The sequence below is a fragment of the Leptonotus elevatus genome, chromosome 17, assembly GCF_054856555.1.
Source record: "Leptonotus elevatus isolate MCC_2025b chromosome 17, RoL_Lele_1.0, whole genome shotgun sequence".
Taxonomy (NCBI): Eukaryota; Metazoa; Chordata; class Actinopteri; order Syngnathiformes; family Syngnathidae; genus Leptonotus; species Leptonotus elevatus.
This window is the reverse complement of record NC_141255.1, coordinates 6,835,434-6,857,020: the sequence shown is the minus strand read 5'-3', so window position 1 is coordinate 6,857,020 and position 21,587 is coordinate 6,835,434. Positions and strand designations below refer to the sequence as shown.

The following is a 21,587-nucleotide window of genomic DNA, read 5'->3' as shown; positions in this document are numbered from 1 at the left end:
TGTAAACAAGTCATGACTTGTCAATTCATGAAGTTCAGATTTAGGTCAAGCTAATTGAACAGCCGTGGTATTGACACTTGTGTGGGGTTCTTGACTTGCAATGTGAGCATCTGAACGTGCAATTTTTGGTTCATATAAGCCGTGAATGTGAAGCCATATTCGATAAGTGTCATGGAAATGTACAAAAAGTGCTAGCTCTTAACGTGCACGAAATATGGCAATAGAGTTTGTGCAAACACTCCACGCAGGCGGTTAACTTTAGCATGCCGCTGTCGCAGTCTGTGTCAGTTTGGTGTGAATGGGCTTTTGAAGTGGATTACCCCAAGATGCGAGTGTCCATATGGCACAAGTAGCACGGCGCAACTCGAATTTCATCACCATATCAGTGGGCATAAAAATAAAACAAACGACATTATCATTTATTGTGATAGCTTTTCGTAAAATATATTAACCTGAAAAATGTGCTATTGTGACAGGCCTACTGATGGTAGGATATATTTGGCCAACGGTAGAGATTTGCACTCCAACCAATCATCATAACGCTTGGGGATGACATCATCATATCTGCCTCAGGCAGTGACAGTGGCTTAAAGCCAGAAACCACAGAGCAGTAGGAGCTGCTTGAAAAGTGATTTGGACTTTGTTCAGATTTAAAAAGTCAAATGGGGACAAAAAAAAACAACAACGCCATTTATGTTACGAATGTAACGTTACCAGCTATTTGAATGTACTTAGCCCACCGGGTTGCATACATAAAGGCGACGTAAGTGCAATTTGGGGATGGCGTCATAGAAGGGGCTTCTTCATCTTCAGCGGGAATTGGAAAAGTTGCATAAAATTACCTTCAGTTGAGACGTCTTGTCTTTTTTAAATAATAATTACATTAATTTTGGTTGCACTGTAATCTTAACTCATTCACTGCCATTGACGGCTATGAAAGTCAAAAATTCATTTTAACAAAACTTTTTTTTTTCCCACTTTTGTTAACAAGAGTATGAAAACCTAGAATTTATTTTGGGTACATTTAGAACAGATTTAAAATGTGTGATTAATCATGAGTTAACTAGTGAAGTCATGCAATTAATTCGCCTGACGCCCCACATTTTTTATAATTTTTTTCTCTCCGCTGCCATTAACGGCTATAAACTTCAAAAATTCATTTTAACAATTTCTATTAGTTTAAAAATGTTTTTCCACTTTTGTTAACAAGAGTATGAAAACCTAGGAAAAAAATATTGTACATTTAGAACAGACATACAATTTGTGATTAATCATGAGTTAACTAGTCAAGTCACGAGATTAATTATGATTAAAAAAAAATTATCGCCTGTCGCCCCTAATTTTTTATAATCTTTTTTTTTTATTAATTCACTGCCATTGACGGCTATAAAAATCAAAAATTCATTTAGACTATTTCTATCAGTTTAAAAAAAATGTCCTCCAATTTTGTTAACAAGAGTATGAAAACCTAGAATTGTTTTTTTCCCTGTAAATTTAGAACAGATATAAAATTTGTGATTAATCATGAGTTAACTAGTGAAGTTATGCGATTAATTACGATTAAAATTGTAATCGCCTGCCGCCCCTAATTTTTAATAAAAAAAAAATTCATGAATTGATGGCAGTGAATGAGTTAAAAGGCTTTACCTGGATTGGAGGTAAAAACTCTGGGAGTTGGAATGGGGCGTGTCGCAGTTCTACCATTTTGGTACTGTATCGTTTATTGTCTTACTGTGTATCATGTTGTCCTTCCTATATTATTCATTTTGTGCGCTCATGCCCCTCTAAAATAGCTCAGCAGCCTCCTACGGAATTCCATTAAAGTTTAACGGCACACGCGAGGAGGATGTTTAATTTTTAGGCCAATTTTCGGCCGCACATTGCCTCGTTTGCGTGGCTATTTAGCGGACCGATCATACAAAAACAACATTGAGCCACTTCAACTTTTTTTTTTCCCCCCCATGGCAACCGTAGAGGCGCAAAGGCGTCGCGGCGGAGAGGAAAGTCCACGCTTCTCTAAAAGGCAGGTCAACAGTGTGCAGCCACACCTATCACTCCACTCAACTGGAAAGGCTTGTTTTACGCTGCACTCTCTTTTAGACAATCCTATACACACACACACACAAATGCGGAGCACAGGCCCCCGCGCCTCACTGCAGCACCTGTTCATGCGGCAATTAATAGGGCTGCTGACACAGCTCATTCAATTAAAATGTCATTCCAGTCAAGTGAAACACAAACTGAGTGTGCATCTGAAGGAGGGCTACCGTGCGCGATGGCGAGAACAAATATGAGTGCGCATGTGTGTTTCTGCAGGAGGCAGGTTCTCTGTTGCTAGGACCCGCGCTAGCTCCGTCCGTCTCGCTCTCTCTCCCTCGCAGCTCTTCTGCCTAGCGACTGCGCTGCTAAAGGAGCAAGGCGGAATTCACGGTTTCCTGGGCGGAACGACGGCCCGTTCGCTACGGATCGTCGTGCGATGACTCATTCAACAGGAGCGTGAATAAAAGCGGGCAGTGACAAACTTTGGTTGTAATCCGGTTGGCAAGAACAGTGGAAGGTTGAATTTAAATATTCAATCCAATTTTGTTGTTTATGTGGGGGTTTTTTGACCAAAAAAATGGACACAGGGTCATTTTTCAAACAAAAAAAACAGGTATGACTTTCGACTGAAACTCGAACACACCTTGGATGTGGGACATTTCTTATAATTGGGTGTTTGAATTAGGATGAGACTGTGGACGGAACTTCTCGATTAAGGAAATGGCCTTGTTTGGAAAAAAACGAGTAGTTCAAAGCCATCCCGTCGGTGTGCCAGGCGAGTGAGTGCCCAAACACTGAGATGAAGGATGACGTCAGGGGCAGACCTGTATTTCGAGCTCCGGTGGCCTCTTTCAGGAGACACTGGAGAACATTGTCAAACAGGAAATACCGTATTTCCTCACACACGGTCACTAGATATTAAACGGCTGAGCTCGCTTGAACTTGGTTGCCAAGTGTGTTGCTAGCCAAAATGGCAGCACCAAACGATACTAAGAGTCACAACAGTTGGCACTGTTAAATATGATGCCGCATATGCCCCCCCCCCTGCAGTCACAATTGTGGAAATGCAGAAATTTTGGGGGATCACTTCTGGGGAGGCGGTCAGTGAATGGCTTATTGATAGACAGTGATATTTCAATTGGTCAATAATAGCATTTTATAAAGTAATTATTGCTAAAAAAAAAACCTTATCCAGCAACAAAACAGACTTTTAAGTGGATGTGGAAATTTGCAGATGAAATTGGTTTAACCGTGGCTCACTTTGTAGAGTGGGTCAGCCAGTGACCAAAGCGTCGGTACCAATATCAGGTCTGGACAATAAAATTCTAAATTAGCACCAGAATCTTGTAAAGCAATTTTATTTTCGGGAGAACTGCTATCATAAAACTGGCATCCCCAAAAAGTATTTTTCCGCATCAGGTATCAAACTGAAGGTGTCTGTTGTGGTACCGGTATCGAACATTGCGCATCTGATAAATATTCCTTCCCATCTCGCCCTAATCTCCTGGGACCACCCAAATTGCTCCTCTTCCTGTGTTTAGCCATTCTTGGATCTCGTATCTGGGGCTTCCTCGTCATTGGACGGATTTCAAAGCTCTGCCTTTACCTTTTGTTGCCCTTAAATCAAATGAACTTTTAAAATCACTGCAGCAACAGGCCCAGCTCCTTCAAAACCTGGAATTCTCTTTAAACCACAGTTGCCAAAGAAACGTGTAACTATCAAGCTGACAACAGAAACGACCCCTACTTTACTCCTTCGGTAACCCGAATTCTGGTTCATATAAACACGTTGAGAGTAACTCGGACGGGGGAATGGATTGCCTTCAGCATATGCTTGATTTCTTTGCAGCGTTTTCGCGTAACTTTCTGTCTCAATGGCAAAAAGGTCATAGTGTGTATTAATATCTATACACAATCACACATTCGTGTATCTAAGTCCATGCTTCTGGGGTGCAATCCACCAGAAATACTCAAGCAGAGGTAAACAAACACGGCGAGGCAGCAAAAGATTGCATTTCCCCAAAACATTCAAAATTGACTATGGCAAATACGCTATTAAACACAAAGCGCAAGTATTATTTTTGTCGACTTGAGTTGCCATTCTAAGGAATACCGCAGTACCTACGACGGAATGTGTATGGCTCTAAAAGAAGGGGTTTGGCCAGGTGAGTGACGTGGGTGTCAGTGAATGAGAGTGTATAGTTGGCTGCATGTTGAATGACTGGTGTGGTGGCCGTTGGCAGCTTGTGTAGAAATGTGCTTATTACATGTTTGCATTCTACAGCGATTGGCATTACAATACGATACAATGAGCTAAATTTGGCTATATTAAATGAGCTAACATTGACACATGAGATTGCTCGCAGACGCGTTGTGGTAATTTTACATTTTAGCTTGGTTTTTGTAAGTGTGTGAAATGCATCGCGGCAACTTCTTCCTGCAGGCTTTTACTTTTCTGGTAATTATTCTATTAATTGGTGACGTAACTACATGTCTTCTTTTCACCACGTGAATGAGGACAATGTGTTCATGTGGCGCTCTTTCAGCGCACCCGGCTACTTATTGATGTGTGTGTGTGACTGCTAGATCATCCAGTAAATTACTGTCTGCACTCTGCAGTCATCAAACAATGCCAATTTCGCTCCATTTTGTGCTTTTCTCGCATTTCATTCAATTGTCCGTTCGGCCATATTTCCTGTCTGCAATCTTGTGATCAATGAGAGAATAAGAGCGATTGATGTGATGGGTGTTTGTTGTGAAAAAAAATGTTCATATACATTTCTCTTGTGAATCACGATATTACCAAGTGATGATTTTTGGGATGTTGATAGATGGTAACTACGACTAAAAAAAATGATATCATTTGTTACAATAGAATACAGGGTTAACATAAGGTTAACAAACTAACTAAAAAGCCTGGTCTCTCTTAACAGAAGTTAAAAATATCTGGAGACCACTAAGTTACATCACAAAAAAGAAAAAAACTCTTGCGTCCTTGGTGTATTTTGAGACCCCACGCCTTTCTATACATGACCTTTATGAGATAGAAACACATACTTTTTGTTGTTGTGTGGCAGAAGCAACGAATTGGACTGAAAGGATGATTTACATACAACAACAAATGACCAAAAACGGGGTCAATTCAAAAATACTTGGGATTGCTATTACTTGAGAGTGTAAGAATTCATGTATTGGGGGTATATGCCTTTGTTCTCACACAGACCCTTTTAGCTAAGGGGCAAAAAGTGCTTTGACCTCAAGCCACACGGCTACTACGTAAACAAACACTAAGCAGCTCAGCATCTGGCTATGGATGCCTTGGATAGAGATATGCTTTTGCACTACAGCAAATACATTTGAATATCAGTGTAGTCCGAAATAACCTTCCAGCTCCATTCAAACTGATTCTCACATGACAAATGCCATCGGAGTTTTCGGTTTCGGCCAAGAATTTTCATTTCAGTGCATCCTTACAGCTGTTTTAAGTATATCATTATTATACATTGTCTGTGTTTGGTATGCTTTCCAATGATACCAGGCCAGCCTTTTAAAAAGAGGATTGAGATTTGGGGAGTAATGAAAGTTTGTAACTACCTTTTGTTTTTGTGTTAAGTAGTTGGTCAGAAATTACGTAAAGCCATAACATTTTAAATATTTGTCACAGGAAAATTATACTTTTATCAATGAAAATCTGTTTATACAAAAAAAAACTATGAGTTGAAGTGGCACTTTCCTAAGAAGACAAACTATGTTGCATTTGACCTCAAATTGAACGATTGGTGTCAGGATAGAATTTAAATTTGTGCAATTGTGATATGGCTATATTATTTTTTGTACATTAGTTGACGTGATGATCTTACCTGCACAGAGGAATTTTCAATGACTTGCATCAGTGGGATCCTTGTTGACATTTTGGCTTGACTTGAAGTGGGTTGTTGTTGTTGTTCCAAAAAGGCGCAAGGGAAAAGTGACCCAAAAGAATGACTCTTCAGTGGCTTTTATACATTTAAGCTCGGTGTTGGTACAAAACGAAAAAAGGGCCCCAGTGCTAGCCCGCTAGCAACACGTCAGATAGCCCGTGAATCAACAAGTTGGATCCCACATCGGCGGCTAGCAGTTAGCTCGCTAGCTCAAACGCACCTCCCATGTTTGTTGACACCAAAAAAAAAAAAAAAATGCCACAATGAGGAATTCGTGGTTATTGATACCATTCAAAAGAGTCAATGGTGACGAAGGAAGAAAAAGCTGGCTAATGGTCTGAATTAAAAATACAAGTCACAACTAGGTGGCTAGCATGCTAAAACAAGCACGACACCAAGTGAAATTGACGACAAGCGGCCGCCGTTTGTTTCCTTAAAACCAAGTGATCCCCAAGCCCTGTGTTTTATTGTTTCTTTGTTCCACAAATAGCTCCTTCAGAAATGTAAAATAAAAAAAATACAGGTCGAAAAAAAAAAACTTCCAGGCCAAAGTTATTCCCGGCGAGGTCCCCGTCCCGACCTTGCCAACTCACACGAAACAATCGTCCCCAGCGAGATATCCAGGGTGGGGTATCCAAATAATAAAAATGCCGCCACGGAAAATGATAACATGGCCCAGTTGAGAATGTATTATTCGGCTGCTTTCTTTCTTTCTTTTTTAGCCCATCGAGCTAGCCCGACTTTCCTTCAAGGCGGAGCTAACTGAGCTAGTTCGCTAGCCGCTAGCGCTCAAGCGGCCACAGGCTGCAGCGGAGGAGGAGGAGGAGGAGGAAGAAGAGGAGGAGGAAGAGGAGGAGTGGCGGCTGGTGCCACACAAGCGAGCCACCAAAGTCCAAAATCCACGAAAACCAGTGGCGTCCTGGCGTCTCAGGCGTTCATATGAATAATCAAGTCGTTCACCACAACCGCGCTGCACTGCGGTATGGCCGATATATACCCAACCAAGCCCCAGCAGTACCCGATGATGATGACGATCCACCAGCAGCTCGGCCGTCCGGAGGTTCGAATCAGGTCTTACGATCCATGATCGATGAAACTGCAGCTTCTAGGCTTTAGGGGGGGACGCGACGAGCTGCGTCCGAATGCCGTCTAAGCGCAGCAGACAGCCCTCATACCGGAACAAGATCACGGCAACATGGCTGCTTGCACCACCGAGAGACAACCAGAGAGGGAGGGGAGAGGGGCGAGGGAGGGAGCGAGTTCGGCTTTCCTCGGGTCCTTCCGGGAAGCCCTTCGGCGACTGCTCATATATAAAATATTATAATACAGATAGATTTTTGTTCCATATCCCCCCTGACCTGCCTTTATTCACTGTAAATGTGAACATATTAATAGGTTAATTTAAATAAAAAGTGTACAATATTCTTATGTTCAGCTCATCTTGGATTACGCCATACAGGGGTAGTCCTGTGTACAACCAGATTTTTTTATATAAAATCTACAACTAAAAGAAAGAGTCAGACTTTTAGACTGCACAAAATATATATTTTTTGCAAACAACATTTTATTAGAGGTAATTAACATGGGGGGGTTTCATCCACAAGTAAAATCGTGAGACATTGACAGCTGGCAGGTTACTTAGCAACAGTCTCCAAAGGCTGCATTTAGATGTCTAAACTCATTTAAAGAAGAAAAAAGGGGGCTGGCTCATGATGCAATGCTGGATGTACACAATGACAGGATGTGGAATAATGGAATAAAAAAAATAAACGAGAGAGGAAATGAAGTATGTCTGCATGTGTGCGGCTTGTTTGCGGCGAGTAGGAGAGCTGATGTTTGACCCTGACCCACCCATCGCATGTTTTTCATTTAGCGTATCCTTCCATTATGTATCAATAGCGACAGAACAATGAAATGGTCTTCCACTAGATGGCAGAAGGTACATTAACCTGCCCACTTATGTGGTATGTTTGTGTAAAATGTGTCCATAATCAATTAAGGTCGTGAAATACTACATCAGTGAGGTTTATATATATATATATATATATATATATATATATGCATTACATTTTAATGGAGGTGATTTTTTCTTCTTCTATATTTAGTTGTAGTGTTAATGGTAAAACTACTGAATAGTATTACAGTGGCTTACAGTAAGCATTAAAGCCCCTGCATTGCATCTGATGGAAACTGCGTCCGACTCTTACCTTATACTGCATTTTAATGCCGGTCATGTTGGTACTTCTAAATATAGTCGTTTTTTTTATGCGATACTTCGTGTAAAACGTATGAGAACACTGCACGTTGAAGAATCAATGAGAAAACTACAAGCGCTTGTCGCCCTCTACTGCATGTCTGCTTGTATTACACTTGCACAACTTCAATGAACCAATTGCTTGTGATGAGAAAAGACAACACAAAAAAATGGTGTACAGGTATATACTACTATACAGTGTTTATTCAGGATGATTGTCATAAGTGGGTGTTAGAAAACATTTAGAACTTCAGCTACAATAATATGGTGTAATGTGCAACAAGGCACCAAATGCCGTATCAAAAAAGGAGAAAATGTGTTTCTCATTGTATATTAATTAGGACAGCATTCAAATAACTATAAAGCTTATTTGAATGTACCATTCACAAGCACCTGTAATAAGATACAGTACTTCAATGATGTGTGCAAATTGACCAGGTGTTGTCGGAACTCACACAGGCTACGATTTGACACAGAAAAACAGAATTCAAGTAACGCTATGCTCTGCAGGCCGCAGACAAACCTAACGGATCGAATGTTGGGATTTCAAAAAGGGACCGCGGCCGGGCCTCATTGATTTGCACCTTCTCCGCTCCCTGCATGGCGGTCGTCACGTGAACGGTCCAGAGCCAGCTGCATGGCCCAGATGCTGAGCGGCCTCATGTACGCCAGCGAGCGGTAGATGCCCTTCTCGCAGTAAGCTTCGGGCGTTTGGAAAGCCATGCCCAGCCGCTCCCAAACAGTGCGGTAGCAACCCTCCGCCGTGCGCATACCTTCAACAAACATGCCCTAGGAGGCATGAAAAAAAATAAAAAAAAATAAATAAAAAACAGACAATTGTTTTTGCGATGCTTGCTTTATGCCAACGCAAAATGCAAAATGGTATTGACAGGCTAACGGTTAGCATTGCTACATTTACCTCGTGGATCATAGTGGCGGCCAGTCCGTAAACCACGCCGATCCAAACCTCGTCGGACTGGACGCTGGAGCGGTCGGCCACGCCCTCGGGCCGCATGCCATTCACGGCACCCATCTGACCGCCGCTGAAGCTCATCACATTCAAGTCAAAAACGGATTGGAGTGCGGCCCGGATGTTTGCTTTGGGAAAAACCTGGACGGGGAGAAGACGCGTGAAAAAACTTTTCAAACCCAACAAGAATACTATGTTTTTATTTCGAAAATTTAATCATACAATACGGACATAAAATATTTCATTCTAGACACAATTTTTTTTTTTTTATGTTTTTGACATGATTACATTGATCATATTTTACACTACTAGCACAATAAAAACAACTAGATGCCGTAACATCTTGCATAAAGTTAGTTTACCTGGAAGTCTCCCTCTCCGAGCCCAGATGCTCTCAAGAACCACTGGCCAGCACACTGGTCGGACATAATACTGTTCGAGAGGTCTCTCCCACTGCTGTCATAGTTGTAGTACTTGCCTACGTAATAAAAAATGCACACATTATAATAAAATTTCCCTTATTGTAAGATGATATATTTAAGGTTTTAATAAAGGCAGTTGTAAACATATTCAGGGCAGGCATCCATCAGGGATTGGTTCTGAGCACCTGGGAATAGCAAGGGTTCACTAGATGTTGGGTCTTACCGTTCCACAGTAGCTTTTCAAAAGCAACGCTGCCTCTGTCTAATATGTCTTTGTAGTGCTGTCGCGCCTCCTCTTTATCGAGCAGTCCGGCCATTTTGCACATGACGCCCAATGACGCCAGCCACAGCCCGCCACAGTACGCGCTGCAACGCAGAACAGGACACAGAGTATACAGGGAAAACACGCAGGCGACGTCGATACAATCTTGAAAGAAGACTGCGCTTATGTTACATTTGAGTCAGCCCAAGCTGGAAAAACCCCCAACTTCCTGTTTTGAGACAAGTCATGCTTTTCCTATTGTGATTTCCTTCCCTTCATCCCTACTCCCAGATGCCCAGTGCAGACATGAAGCCAAAGATTAGGAAGTGTCCCATCTACATTGGATGCCCGTTAGCATAGCACTTTATTGAAAAATAAAAAGATTTTTTTTTTTCAAATTCCAAGACATTATGTCTCTCTTCCACCTTGAATTCAGAAAAAGTGATCTTGTCATCACTCAACTCTATATTTATACTTTGAAACAACCAACGCCATTTTCTTAACATGGAACCCAGGAGGTGAGCCGAAAACAGCAGAGGCTCCAGAATTGAACCCTGTGGAACACCATATGTTCCATTATACATGAGCGAGGCTTGGCCTCTCCTCTGACCTTGGTCCAGTCACGATCCAGCCGTCATAAGTCTGATCAGCAAAGCCAGAGTTCTCGATCAGGCCATCTCCATCCAGGTCAAACTTCAACTCCGACTCCATCACTGCCTAGCATACCAAACACAGGGATTAAAAATCAATCCCCAATCAAAAAATTACAAATTTAACAAAGCATAAACAGTTGTACCTGGCAGATGGGCCACATGTCCTGCAGATACTGCCCGTCCTGGGTAAGATGGTAGTCCCTGTAGACCTGCAGGACGAACTTGAGGTTCAAGTCCTTCCAGTAGGCCGTGTCGTGAATGAGATAAGCGTTCACCCTTAGCCATGGCTCGTCATCTACAAAATAAGAGACATTAGTTTGTTGTTTTTAACTTTGAAGCATTTCTTGACAATAATATGTTTTATGCAGCCCCATTACTCTAAATATGAGTTAAGCAGCAAAATCCAGCAGCAATTTTAGCAATATCAGAAGGTCGGCCATTTTGCCACTTGTTGACGACTGAAAATGACATCACACTTGCTCAGGTAACAACCAACAACTCAGCTTCAGAAAACAGGTGAGCTGTGATTGGTCGTTGCCTGAGCCCTGAGCAAGTGTGATGTCATTTTCAGTCGACAGCAAGGGGAAAATGGCCGCCCCCTGAGATGGATAAAAACGGCTGGATTTTGCCGCTTAACTCATATTCCACTAACACAATATCAACCAGAATACCTTATTTAGACTGGTGAGGTCACATAACATATTATTGTCAACAAATGTTTAAGGTTGACTTCCCCTTTAACTCATTCACTGCCATAAATTCATTAAAAAAAAAAGATTATAAATAATTAGGGGTGCCAGGCGATTACATTTTAAATCGTAATTAACCGCATGACTTCACCAGTTAACTCACGATTAATCACATATTTTATGTCTGTTCTAAATGTACAATAAAAAAAAAAAGGTTTTCATACTCTTGTTAACAAAAGTGGAAAAAAAAAAGTTGAACTCATAGAAATAGTTCAAATGAATTTTTGACGTTTATAGCCGTCAATGGCAGTAAATGAATAATAATTTTAAAAAATCTGATTATTAAAAATTTGGGGCGTCAGGTGATTAAAATTTTTAATCGTAATTTACTGCATGACTTCACCAGTTAACTCATGATTAATCACAAATTTTATGTCTGTTCTAAATGAACAATTAAAAAAATTTTGGTTTTCATACTCTTGTTAACAAACGTGAAAAAAAAAAAGTTGAACTCATAGAAATAGTTCAAATGAATTTTTGACGTTTATAGACGTCAATGGCAGTGAATGAATAATAATAATGGAAAAAAAAAAGATTATTAAAAATTTGGGGCGTCAGGTGATTAATTTTTTTTATCGTAATTAATCGCATGACTTCACTAGTTAACTCACGATTAATCCCAAATTTTATGTCTGTTCTAAATGTACAATAAAAAAAAAATCTAGGTTTTCATACTCTTGTTAACAAAAGTGAAGAAAAAAAAAGTTGAACTAATAGAAATAGTTCAAATGAATTTTTGACATTTATAGCCGTCAATGGCAGTGAATGAATTCATCCTTATTCTTCAATTTTGATGTAACATAAATGTCCCTCCGTGTACCTGGATCGCCAATATCGTGAGGCACAACATTTTTAGTCTTGACGGCAGCGCACTGGCCACTCATCAGATGCAACCTCTCGGTTAAATCCTGCTGAACCACACTGCCAGCTAAAAAGAGATTCAAGTTAGGGAATTGAATGAAACGTTGCCACCACTCACCAAAAATAGAAATCAACCCTACCGATATCATATTGCACACTCAAGGCAAGTTTGGGCCACAGCATTATAAGTGCAAAAGAAGCGTAGAAGTGCACGTCGTACGTGTTGTACATTCTGTACTCTTGACCTGAGAGACAAAAACAGCGCATGAGATACACGTTTAGTGAAAACCTAATTGGCTTGATTGTAGATTTACGATCCGTTTACCCTCAAGGTAGGCGAAACGGCCGTATTCTTTCACGACGGCCGGCTGAGCAGGCAGGCCGCCGTCTTCGCTGCGTACGCCGCCGCTGACATCGGCGTCCTCCTGCAGTTCCGTCCACACCGTCCCACCGTCGGCCACAAAGTACAGCTCGTTGAACAGGGCCGACTTGTACCAGGAGGGCAGAGAGCTAGAATATCCGTTACGGATGTTAATTAATTAATAACTTGAGGGCAACGCTGTGCGAATACCTGTCGCGAAGTACGGGCGCTTGCCACTCTTCAATGTTCTTCTCCCACAGTTTGTAGCGTGTCAAGGCGTAGTGACTGAGCGAGGGCGACGCGTCCCCTTTGCTCCCGAAGTAACGGGTGTACCGCCTGGGGCAGAACAAGTTGACTTGTTTTTGACGGCAGCAAGGACATGTGTTTAGCAGCGCGGCTGGCCAATAAATGATTTATTTTAAGGTCATATCACCCGGCCCTATTATACACTTTCGGTTGATTTCATTCATTCGATCAGCTTCAATCAGGAGAAAACAAGTAAGACAGGATTTTTCTATGGAAACAAGCCAATCGAAAAGGCGCTACAAGGTGAAGCTAGAGCTTAGCTTATCAAGCCTTCGCACTTTTTACATAAAACATATTTCAGCAAAAAATATAAATATATTTTATACTCTTTAAACAGTTGGGTAAAAAAAACAAATTGGGTCTAAAAACCCAACCTATTGGGTTATTTATTTAACACAAAGTAACCCAACATTTTGGGTTATTTATTTAATCCATAAAAGATAGATCAAATGAATAAACTTACAAAATATTGCAAATTTAGGCTTGTTTTGTATAAAACATTTTCGGTTGGGGTTTGCTTTAAAAAAAAAATGGGTGGGGGGTAATATTTTACACTCAAAAAAGGGACACCCCCAACTTATTGGGTTATCGATGTAACCCAGAATGACCCAACATTTTGGGTTATGTATTTAAGCCAAAAAGTTAGTTTAAATGAATAACATACAAAATAACCCAAATTTAGGCTTGTTTTGTATAAAACGTTTTTGGTTGGGGTTTGTTCAAAAAAAAAGGGGGGGGGGGTTTATGGGTTGTTCATTTGACATTGAGTAACAGTTTGGGTTAAATGAATATGATTAATATAGCCCTATTATATACTTATAACATTAGGGTAAAAAATAACCTAAAATGGTTCAAAAGAGATTAACTCAATTTTTGGGTGATTTAACAACAAACGACCCAAAAACTTGAGTCAAATGAATAACCCACAAAATATCAAATTTTGGGGGCTTGTTTTGTACAAAATAACACATTTTGGGGTGGGGTGTGTAAAAAAAAAAAAAAGAAGAACAATTTGGGGGGCTTTTTGCGCAATTTTGTTTTTTTTATGGGTTATTCCTTTGGCAAAGAGTACCGTTTTGAGTTAAATGAATAAATTGATAAATGTTAGCAGCGCTGGTCAATTACTGTAATGGATTATTTTACAGACGTATCACCCAGGCTGACAGTGGAGTCAAAATGGTTCAAAAAGGGACTGACTCAACTTTCTGGGTTATTCATTTAACCACCCAAAAAATTGTTTAAATGAAAAACCTAAAATGTTGGTTCAAATGAAAAACAGTTGGGAGTGCCTCTTGGGTTATTTTGATATTGTTTTTCTTTATAGTGTAACCCATTTTTTTTTTTTAAATGAATAACCCACAAAGCAACCCAATGTTTTGGGTTGCTTTGTACAAACCCCCCATTTATAAATAACCCAAAAAGCAGTCTTTTTTCTTTACCCAATTTGTGTTATTTTTGACCCAACAATCTTTAGCGTGCATTCTCTCCTTTACCTGTGGTGCTGCCTCTCGTGCGACCCAAAGGTGATTTTGGGCATGTCCCACGCCAGACAGAACTCCAGGGTGTTCCGTCCCTGTGGCAACACGTGGCAGCCGACAGCCAGCGCCGCTGCCACCTTCTCTCCTTTGGCCGTGGGCGGGCTGGAACCTGCAGGATGGGACGGAGAGACGCATCTTTGGGTTGGTGATTCTCCAATTAAAGAGTGATATCATCTCGCTCTTGTGCTGCTGACCCGTCGGAGAATCCAGGCGTCCGTCAGCGATGAGGTCACTCCACAAGTCACTGCAGGTTCCCTTTGGACTGAACGCAGTCTGATGACTGACTTCCCTGTTTGGCTATAAAAAAAATTAAAAAAGACCGTCACACTGTATTCTCATGTGCAAAAATCCACCTCTGAAAAATATCAAACCTGCTCTCGAGCTGCGATGCATAGAGTGTAAGGGTTCACTGTTGTGGAATGATGCAGCAACACTCCAGACACGGCCTCCCCCTGCTTTTCAAGATGAAATGGTTCATTCCAGTGGCCCCCACCTTTGTCGTCCTTGAGCCCGGACCCATTGACCATCGTGAACATGATGGTGACATCGAGAGCGTAGTCGTTCTTGTTCTCCACCTCCCAAATGAACACCGCCACCGGCAAACAGGAATCCTGCCAGCAAGGAGCCGCTACTTTAAGGGTTGGGGGGGGGCGAAGCATGGCCACCAAGTAGGTCGCTAATTACCTGGTAGTCATGAGGAATGACGGGGGAAACCTGTCTGCACGTGAGTGTGACGTTTTGCCCCGGGAGGTTGTAGACGGTCCAGGCGCGGGGGTACAGCGCGTGATAGAAGGCATACTCGCCGCAGTAGCCCCAGTTCCAGCCTTGCAGGGTCGGAGGGCGCTCTACAGAGAGCACCTGTTGGTAAACCGTTTGGCCCCCGCGGCGCAAACACACAGTAAACTGAAAAAGATCAATAACAGTATTTGGTTATTCCCTCCAGACCGTTGCATTCCGTGCACCTCCGAGAACATGCATGTGTACCTGATTAGCCGTGACAGTCTTGTAATGGTACATCCCAGGCGTCAACTGCCACCGACAAAACTCCCCCTTCCAACCTCGGGTAATAGTACCTCCTCCGATACCTCCAAGCGGGGCACCTGCCAAACGCAATTTGACCAAGCAGATATATAGTTGAAAAGAGACATTAATGAAACAAATAGGACAATAGAGACCGCATCAACCCACCATAAATTTGCCGCAAAGGCTGTGCACGAAACATGTCGATGAATGGCGCCTTCCTTTCCACTTGTGTTTTTTTGTACCACCATTTTAGATACCTGGTTGAGCACATATTTTACATGAGGAAAATCCAAAAGCACACCACCACAGTGTTCTTCTACTATTTTTTTAATAAAACATACTAGGGCTAAACAATCGTGCCCCAGCTAGCTTAATGCTAACACAAGGGAAAACACCAGGCTAATATTTTTAGTCATATTATAACCCTTTAAGTAATGGACATTTAAACACAAACGGTGAACAGACCATATCACAATATATATATATATATATATATATATATATATATATATATATATATATTACACTTTGTAATTCTTTAAAAAAATATATAAATAAAAAAAAGACTTCATTTTACTGCCACTCTTTTGTTCAAGTGCCCCAGCTAGCTTAATGCTAACACAAGGGAAAACACCAGGCTAATATTGTTAAGTCATATTATAACCCTTTAAGTAATGGACATTTGAACACAAACAGTGGACAGACCATATCACAATACTCACAGCCATATATTTTGTTACCCTCTCTAAAAAACAACTAATAACTACAGCTTACTGAGTCAATAAGAGTAGTGGTGACTATTAAGTGTGTTGATGTCCGCAACACCGCCCCCCATTGGCCAAGGTGGGCACACCAGAAGGATCAGCACAATATAGCTTAAAATATAGCGCACAAATTATTGAATTAATTATTTAGTATGTCAACACAGCCACTTATTGAACACCGGGAGAACATTAAAACCGCTGATGGCTACGAAGTTACGGACTAAGTTATGCCCAAACACGGGATTGTGAATTGAATCAATGATGATGCAAGTGATGGCCAGAGGATACAATAAGGGCCCACCCACGCACAAAGGGGATCAGTTGAAACGTGCCATGCGAGGCCGTGCCGGGTTGTTATTCCACAGGGTCGGCCGGGGACAAGTACAACTGTTGTCAACCCGATCCGGATCGAGCCCCAAAACGCTGACCTGAATCAGTCTTCCTACGCTTTCTCCTTGCGCAGCCGTCGGAAAACCAACCTCAGCGTGAACGTAGAGGAAAACTGAGAAACATGCATGGTGCATGAATCGCCGCATCCTTGACGTCTGTCTATTCACGCTAAGTGGCCAAATTACCAGGACTGCCGTTTGGTCTGCCGTGATCTCCCAAGGCCACAGCGCATATACCATATAGTTCCCCTTTTCAAACAACCAGTGCAATGATTAACTGTTGCCATGGCGACAAACCCCACCACGCCCTGTGGACAAGGGAGTGTTGTCTTTGAGATTGCGACTTATAAATAGCATGCAGTTGAGCTAGCTTGGGAGCAGGTTCCTGTGCATTTTGTGGGACACGTGGAATTACAATATGCATGACCAAAGCGCAACTGCATAACTGAAAACGTAAGGGGACAGCTTTAAGTGTGGTGCAGAAACTTCCACATAATGATTTTTTTTTTCATTTAATTGACTTTTAGCAGCTTTCGTAGTTTACTGACATCCACAAACAATGTAGCTACGGTACTTTTCAATTATTTTTTTGTTACCAGAAAGAGAAAAACATTTCTTCTTCTACAGAGGAGCTAATACTCCTTGCACATTCTGACAATGAGAGTGCCATTGCCACCTACTGTAGAGGATGTGCAATTACACTTTATTGTAGTAAAGGAGGGAAGAAAATGTTCCCTGAGGTCACGCGCACCCCCATATTTGAGAAGGACTGGCGTAGCTGCAAACCAAGAAGTTTACAAAAGCACGTCAACGTTGTAAACTTTTCCGATCCTTTACACACGCACACACACAAAAAAGGGAGCAGCCAATTTCATTCCAGCAAAAAAAAGAAAGAAAGAAAGAAGTAAACAACAAACATTATTGTTGTCGTTTTCCGTTGCCGTAGACAGCAATGACTCAACACGATGAATTGCTTATCAAAAAATAGTTGCCTATTAATGTAATATAATAATCGATTAGTTGCCGAATAATTTGTGCACCTCGCCAGCCATATTTTAAAGATAAATAAAATCACCTGATTCCAAGTCCAATGTGATCCACAATGTTAGCCAGGGACACATCCTTCGCTTGAAAAGGCTTCCTCTTCTCCTTGAACTCATGAGCTAAACAGATGCGCCAGCCGGCCGTGGGTACCCCGTGCCCCATCTCCTTGGGCCGGTACCTGCTCATGAGCTCCGCCGTGGATCTCTCCCCCCAATCTTCAGTCATTTTTTGATGTTCGTTTGCTGCGGTTGTCTTTATTAGTCAGAAGAGTTAGGCAGCGTGTGGCTACAAAATGACGCTGTCACCACAACCCTTTTGTCAAGAGTGTGTTTACCATGGAATCAGCCTGATTTGTTTTACACACCAACCGGTTTCCACTCGTTTCTGGGTCAGGGGGCGAAAAGCAGCTGATAAAGGCGCCTTTAAGTTGGAGGCCCCGGCGCCATTATAGTTATTAAAATCCACACGAGCGGCCGGGCATCTTTGTGCAGCCTCGATGCCGGATGTTCGGTCGCGAGGTGCGGGACGTCGACATGTATCGGTGACACCTACAATGAGACGAAAAGCGCCATTAAAACGCTTCAGTTAGTCTGCATGAGACCAACAGAAAAAAAGCAGCAATTTAATTGGTTGGTAAGAGTAGCAATCCGGTGTTTCCCCTCCCCGTTGTTTTAATTAATACTGCATGCACAATTGCAAATGCAAAGCGCACATACCTTCAAGCAGGACAGAAAGCTTTCTGTTCAGAGCAGAACTCGATGTAAGCTGGCACAACCAATAGCCAGGAAGTCACAACCCTGTCTGACAACAAGCACGAAATCGAGACCACCACTCACGGCTAAACCATGTTTAAGTAAAACGGGGGTGCGTAAGGAGTTTTACCCATACTGGTTATCATATTCTTTCAGCGACTGGTATTAATCACAAGCATCGACGTGTTACGTTATGGAAGCTGTATCCCACTAAACAAGTTCGAATACGTTTTAACGCTCCGAAGATAAAAGTGAACAAACAAATAATAAGATGACACCCCTAAAGTTACCATAGCAACATAGCCGCCTGTAACTTGTGTTGACTGTGCCACGTGATGTTTTTAGATGGCCAACCAAAAAGCAGCCATGTCATTTTATCCGGTTTTGTTCTCTAAATTACTTAAAAGTGCGATAGGGTTACAAGTGTGGCGTTTGATAAATCCGTACTTTTAAGAAGTCATACGTCATATCGTATTATTTTTTATTTTCGCCTATCGAGAGTTTGTTTTTTCAATGGTTAGGGTTTTGGTCGTCCTCGCGAGCACACTTTGTTTACCGACTGCGAGGTAAACGATGCTAAATTGGGATGAAAATAGTTTCTACTTAGAAACTACGTGGATGCATTAAGACTGCATTCCGGTTGCTTTGCAACTCGACCAAAACGGAATATATATTGTCCGGACGCATACTCTTCTGGGGACAAGGTGTGTGTTAGATTTACGTGGGAATTGCATTAGCTTAGCATAGCATACTTCTGTGCACGGTCTCTACGTTGTACTAATCTACTCAAGTGATTTCAATCGAACTATAAATATTCGTGTTCCCGCATGCAGATGATCGAGGTGGTGGCCTCCATGGCTCGTGGGCCCGTGTTTCTGGCCGGGGAGGTAATGGAGTGTCTCATCACTTTCAGAAACCCGATGTCGCACTTTTCCACCTCTGCGAGCAGGTAAATTAGAATGCACTTCATGCAAGCTTCAGTTGCATGCTAGTCTATTAAAAAAAATATATGATTTGATTAAGAGCAGTTTGGAGCTGTTACTGGTCACGCACCAAATGCACGGCCCGCCACTAATTTGCTTTTTTTTTTTTCTTTTTTTTTTATTGTCTCCCAGTGAGATGTTGGCGTGGGCCAGCGCCCAGATCCACTGCCAGTTTCACACCAGTGAGAGCAGAGTGAGTCTGCCAAGCCGGGGCAACAAGCAGGATGTCCAGGCTGACAGCGACACAGTCCTCATTCCGAGCCGAGGTCAGGGAGCGACGCGGTTTCCTGTATCACTCCGAAAATCTAACTCAACATCTTTCCGTCTTCACCAGGAGAGAGAGGCCAATGTGTTCTGGACACGCCACCCAAAATCCTATTCTGTGACCTTTGCCTGGATCCAGGAGAGAGCAAAACATGTGTGTTAGCATGCAATTAAAGCGGACGATGCAAAACAAAAGTGTATGATGTGCTTTTGCTTTGTATCGCAGATTCATACAGCGAAGTCGTACCTGTCGACGGTCCTCCCAGTTTCCGTGGCCAGGCCGTGAAGTACGTCTACAAACTAACCATCGGGTGTCAGAGGGTCAACTCTCCAATCAAACTTCTTAGAGTTCCCTTTAGAGTTTTGGTTTTGCAAGGTAAGATTTTTTATTTTTTTTTACAATGAAAACAGCACAGGCCCTAGAATTTAACCCTGTGGAACGCCATATGTTCCGTTATAATTACTGACTTAAATACGAGAAGATGATGTAACTGCTATTGACCCTGTTATGATCTCCAGGCATGCCAGAACCCTTATTTACTCACGATGAGGAAGTGTCCCCCTCGAACCCTTTCTTGGAGGAAGAAGAAGCAAGCCGGAGGGATGCGCGACCTTTGGAGAGAGCGCTTGACATGCTCATGGTCTCCACGTCGAGACGCTGCCCTCGTAAGTTGTCATGGTTGTTCACGTACAGTCAAAAAAAATAAAAAATAAAAAGAGAAGATGAAATTCATTTGAACTTCTCCAGACATGTTTAACATCACCAACGTGCGAGGGAAAGTAGCAAAGTTCTGCATCTTCAAGACTATGTACAGACTCGGAGAGGACATCATCGGCACGTTCAATTTCTCCGAGGGCGACATTCCCTGCTTGCAGGTTGGATGGAGCACAGTGGTGGTCAATAATTTTACGCAAAAAAAAAAAAAAACCCTCCATATTTGCATATTTGTTCCTCTTTTTGCCAGTATTCAGTGAGCCTCCAGAGCGAGGAGGAGATTCAGCGGGAGTACCAGCGGCGGCCCGGCCAGCCTCTCAGCGTGACGGGACACGGCCGGCATCTGGAATCGTGCCTGCACACGGCGTCGAGCCACTTCTCCCTCCCCGTTCCCCTCAACGTCACGCCAGGCTTCGGCACGGAAATCGGTGAGCCGACACGCCAAGCGAACCTGCATCAATGTGTATTTCGTTTGTTCGTTGCGTTTTCAATTGGCGATCAATGCATCTTATGTTGAACCGAGTTTGAGCTTTACCGCCATCTTGCGGCACTTTCTGATGAATTGCCAACTAAAAATAAAGAACAAATGATCGTCATCCTATCCACACTAAACAAAACGGAACATTCCAGTGACCCTGAGGTGGCGGCTGCACTTTGAATTCGTCACCGCTCGGGAGCCCGCCGAGACGCCCGTCGTGCTCCAGAACGAGTCAAAGGAGACGGTGTGGGCCGGCACCGAGCACGTTGAAGTGGACACCTTCAGCTGGGACCTGCCCATCAAGATCCTGCCCACTAACCCGGCCTTGGCATCCTACGAGTCCCAGTTCACAGGCACCAACAGCATAAACATTTGACTGTGAACCAGATGATCAAAACGCGCCCCTCAAAGTTTCTACACATGCCATTTGGTGTCAGACGAAGCATTCTAATTCAACTGTTATCCCAGTTTCACATCTCAAAATGAACATTCTAATTAAAAGTGTGATTGAAGTTGGACACCCTGTATTTTGAATCACTGTACATTTCTTTGTATAGCTCACTAAAATTGTAGCGTGGTAGGCACAAACAGGACAGTTATTATTCACTACAAATAAAAGTTTGTTATAATTAAATTTAAATAAACAATAGAAATTCCATTAGTCTGTTCTGCCCTGCCCACCTCTCCCAAATTTTTTTTTAAAGTAGCACTCATAATATTGTATCATCTATCATAACAATTGAACAAGAATTTTCACAGTTCTCCAAATAAGATGTTAAACGACCTTGCTTCAAACTGACAAACAATTATAGACCATCCAAATCAGCATACATTTCCAT

The 21,587-nt window shown here is 42.2% G+C and overlaps 3 protein-coding genes across 14 annotated transcripts in view; 1 reads left to right on the top strand and 2 right to left on the bottom strand.

Annotated features, from left to right (window-relative positions):
* LOC147159548 (serine/threonine-protein kinase MARK2-like) overlaps positions 1-7,179 on the bottom strand; it is a 32,061-nt gene extending 24,882 nt beyond the window's left edge. For all 12 annotated transcript variants that reach the window (XM_086059927.1, XM_086059929.1, XM_086059933.1 and 9 more), the window contains exon 1: positions 5,901-7,179. In XM_086059927.1, the coding sequence (XP_085916053.1) occupies positions 5,901-5,951 (51 nt within the window). In that variant the 5' untranslated portion in view covers positions 5,952-7,179. The remainder of the gene's footprint in view (positions 1-5,900) is intronic.
* Positions 7,180-8,398: 1,219 nt separating this feature from the next.
* gba2 (glucosidase, beta (bile acid) 2) lies at positions 8,399-19,840 on the bottom strand. Its single transcript, XM_086059926.1, has 18 exons — positions 18,273-19,840; positions 17,588-18,104; positions 15,525-15,616; positions 15,321-15,436; positions 15,021-15,239; positions 14,708-14,947; positions 14,531-14,633; positions 14,292-14,445; positions 12,703-12,828; positions 12,457-12,641; positions 12,272-12,376; positions 12,091-12,198; positions 10,665-10,816; positions 10,479-10,585; positions 9,830-9,972; positions 9,547-9,662; positions 9,134-9,325; positions 8,399-9,003 (listed from the first exon to the last, which is right to left on the bottom strand). The coding sequence occupies exons 2-18, from the start codon at positions 17,779-17,781 to the stop codon at positions 8,785-8,787; spliced, it is 2,571 nt and encodes an 856-aa protein (XP_085916052.1). The 5' UTR covers positions 17,782-18,104; positions 18,273-19,840; the 3' UTR covers positions 8,399-8,784.
* On the top strand, positions 18,632-21,266 carry rgp1 (GP1 homolog, RAB6A GEF complex partner 1). The gene is made up of 9 exons (XM_086059940.1): positions 18,632-19,012; positions 19,142-19,257; positions 19,424-19,557; positions 19,626-19,709; positions 19,782-19,931; positions 20,075-20,221; positions 20,304-20,431; positions 20,521-20,698; positions 20,901-21,266. The coding sequence occupies exons 2-9, from the start codon at positions 19,142-19,144 to the stop codon at positions 21,122-21,124; spliced, it is 1,161 nt and encodes a 386-aa protein (XP_085916066.1). The 5' UTR covers positions 18,632-19,012; the 3' UTR covers positions 21,125-21,266.
* Positions 21,267-21,587: the final 321 nt, after the last annotated feature.

Excerpts from the sequence above, each read along its gene's own strand:
- gba2 (XM_086059926.1), bottom strand. The coding sequence starts at position 17,781 with ATGACTGAAGATTGGGGGGAGAGATCCACGGCGGAGCTCATGAGCAGG. Across the intron at positions 12,377-12,456 it reads CCGTTTCGCCTACCTTGAGG|GTCAAGAGTACAGAATGTAC; the intron begins GTAAACGGATCG and ends TTTGTCTCTCAG. Across the intron at positions 9,973-10,478 it reads TGGATCGTGACTGGACCAAG|CGCGTACTGTGGCGGGCTGT; the intron begins GTCAGAGGAGAG and ends TCTGCGTTGCAG.
- rgp1 (XM_086059940.1), top strand. The coding sequence starts at position 19,142 with ATGATCGAGGTGGTGGCCTCCATGGCTCGTGGGCCCGTGTTTCTGGCC. Across the intron at positions 19,258-19,423 it reads TTTTCCACCTCTGCGAGCAG|TGAGATGTTGGCGTGGGCCA; the intron begins GTAAATTAGAAT and ends ATTGTCTCCCAG. Across the intron at positions 19,558-19,625 it reads AGTCCTCATTCCGAGCCGAG|GAGAGAGAGGCCAATGTGTT; the intron begins GTCAGGGAGCGA and ends CGTCTTCACCAG.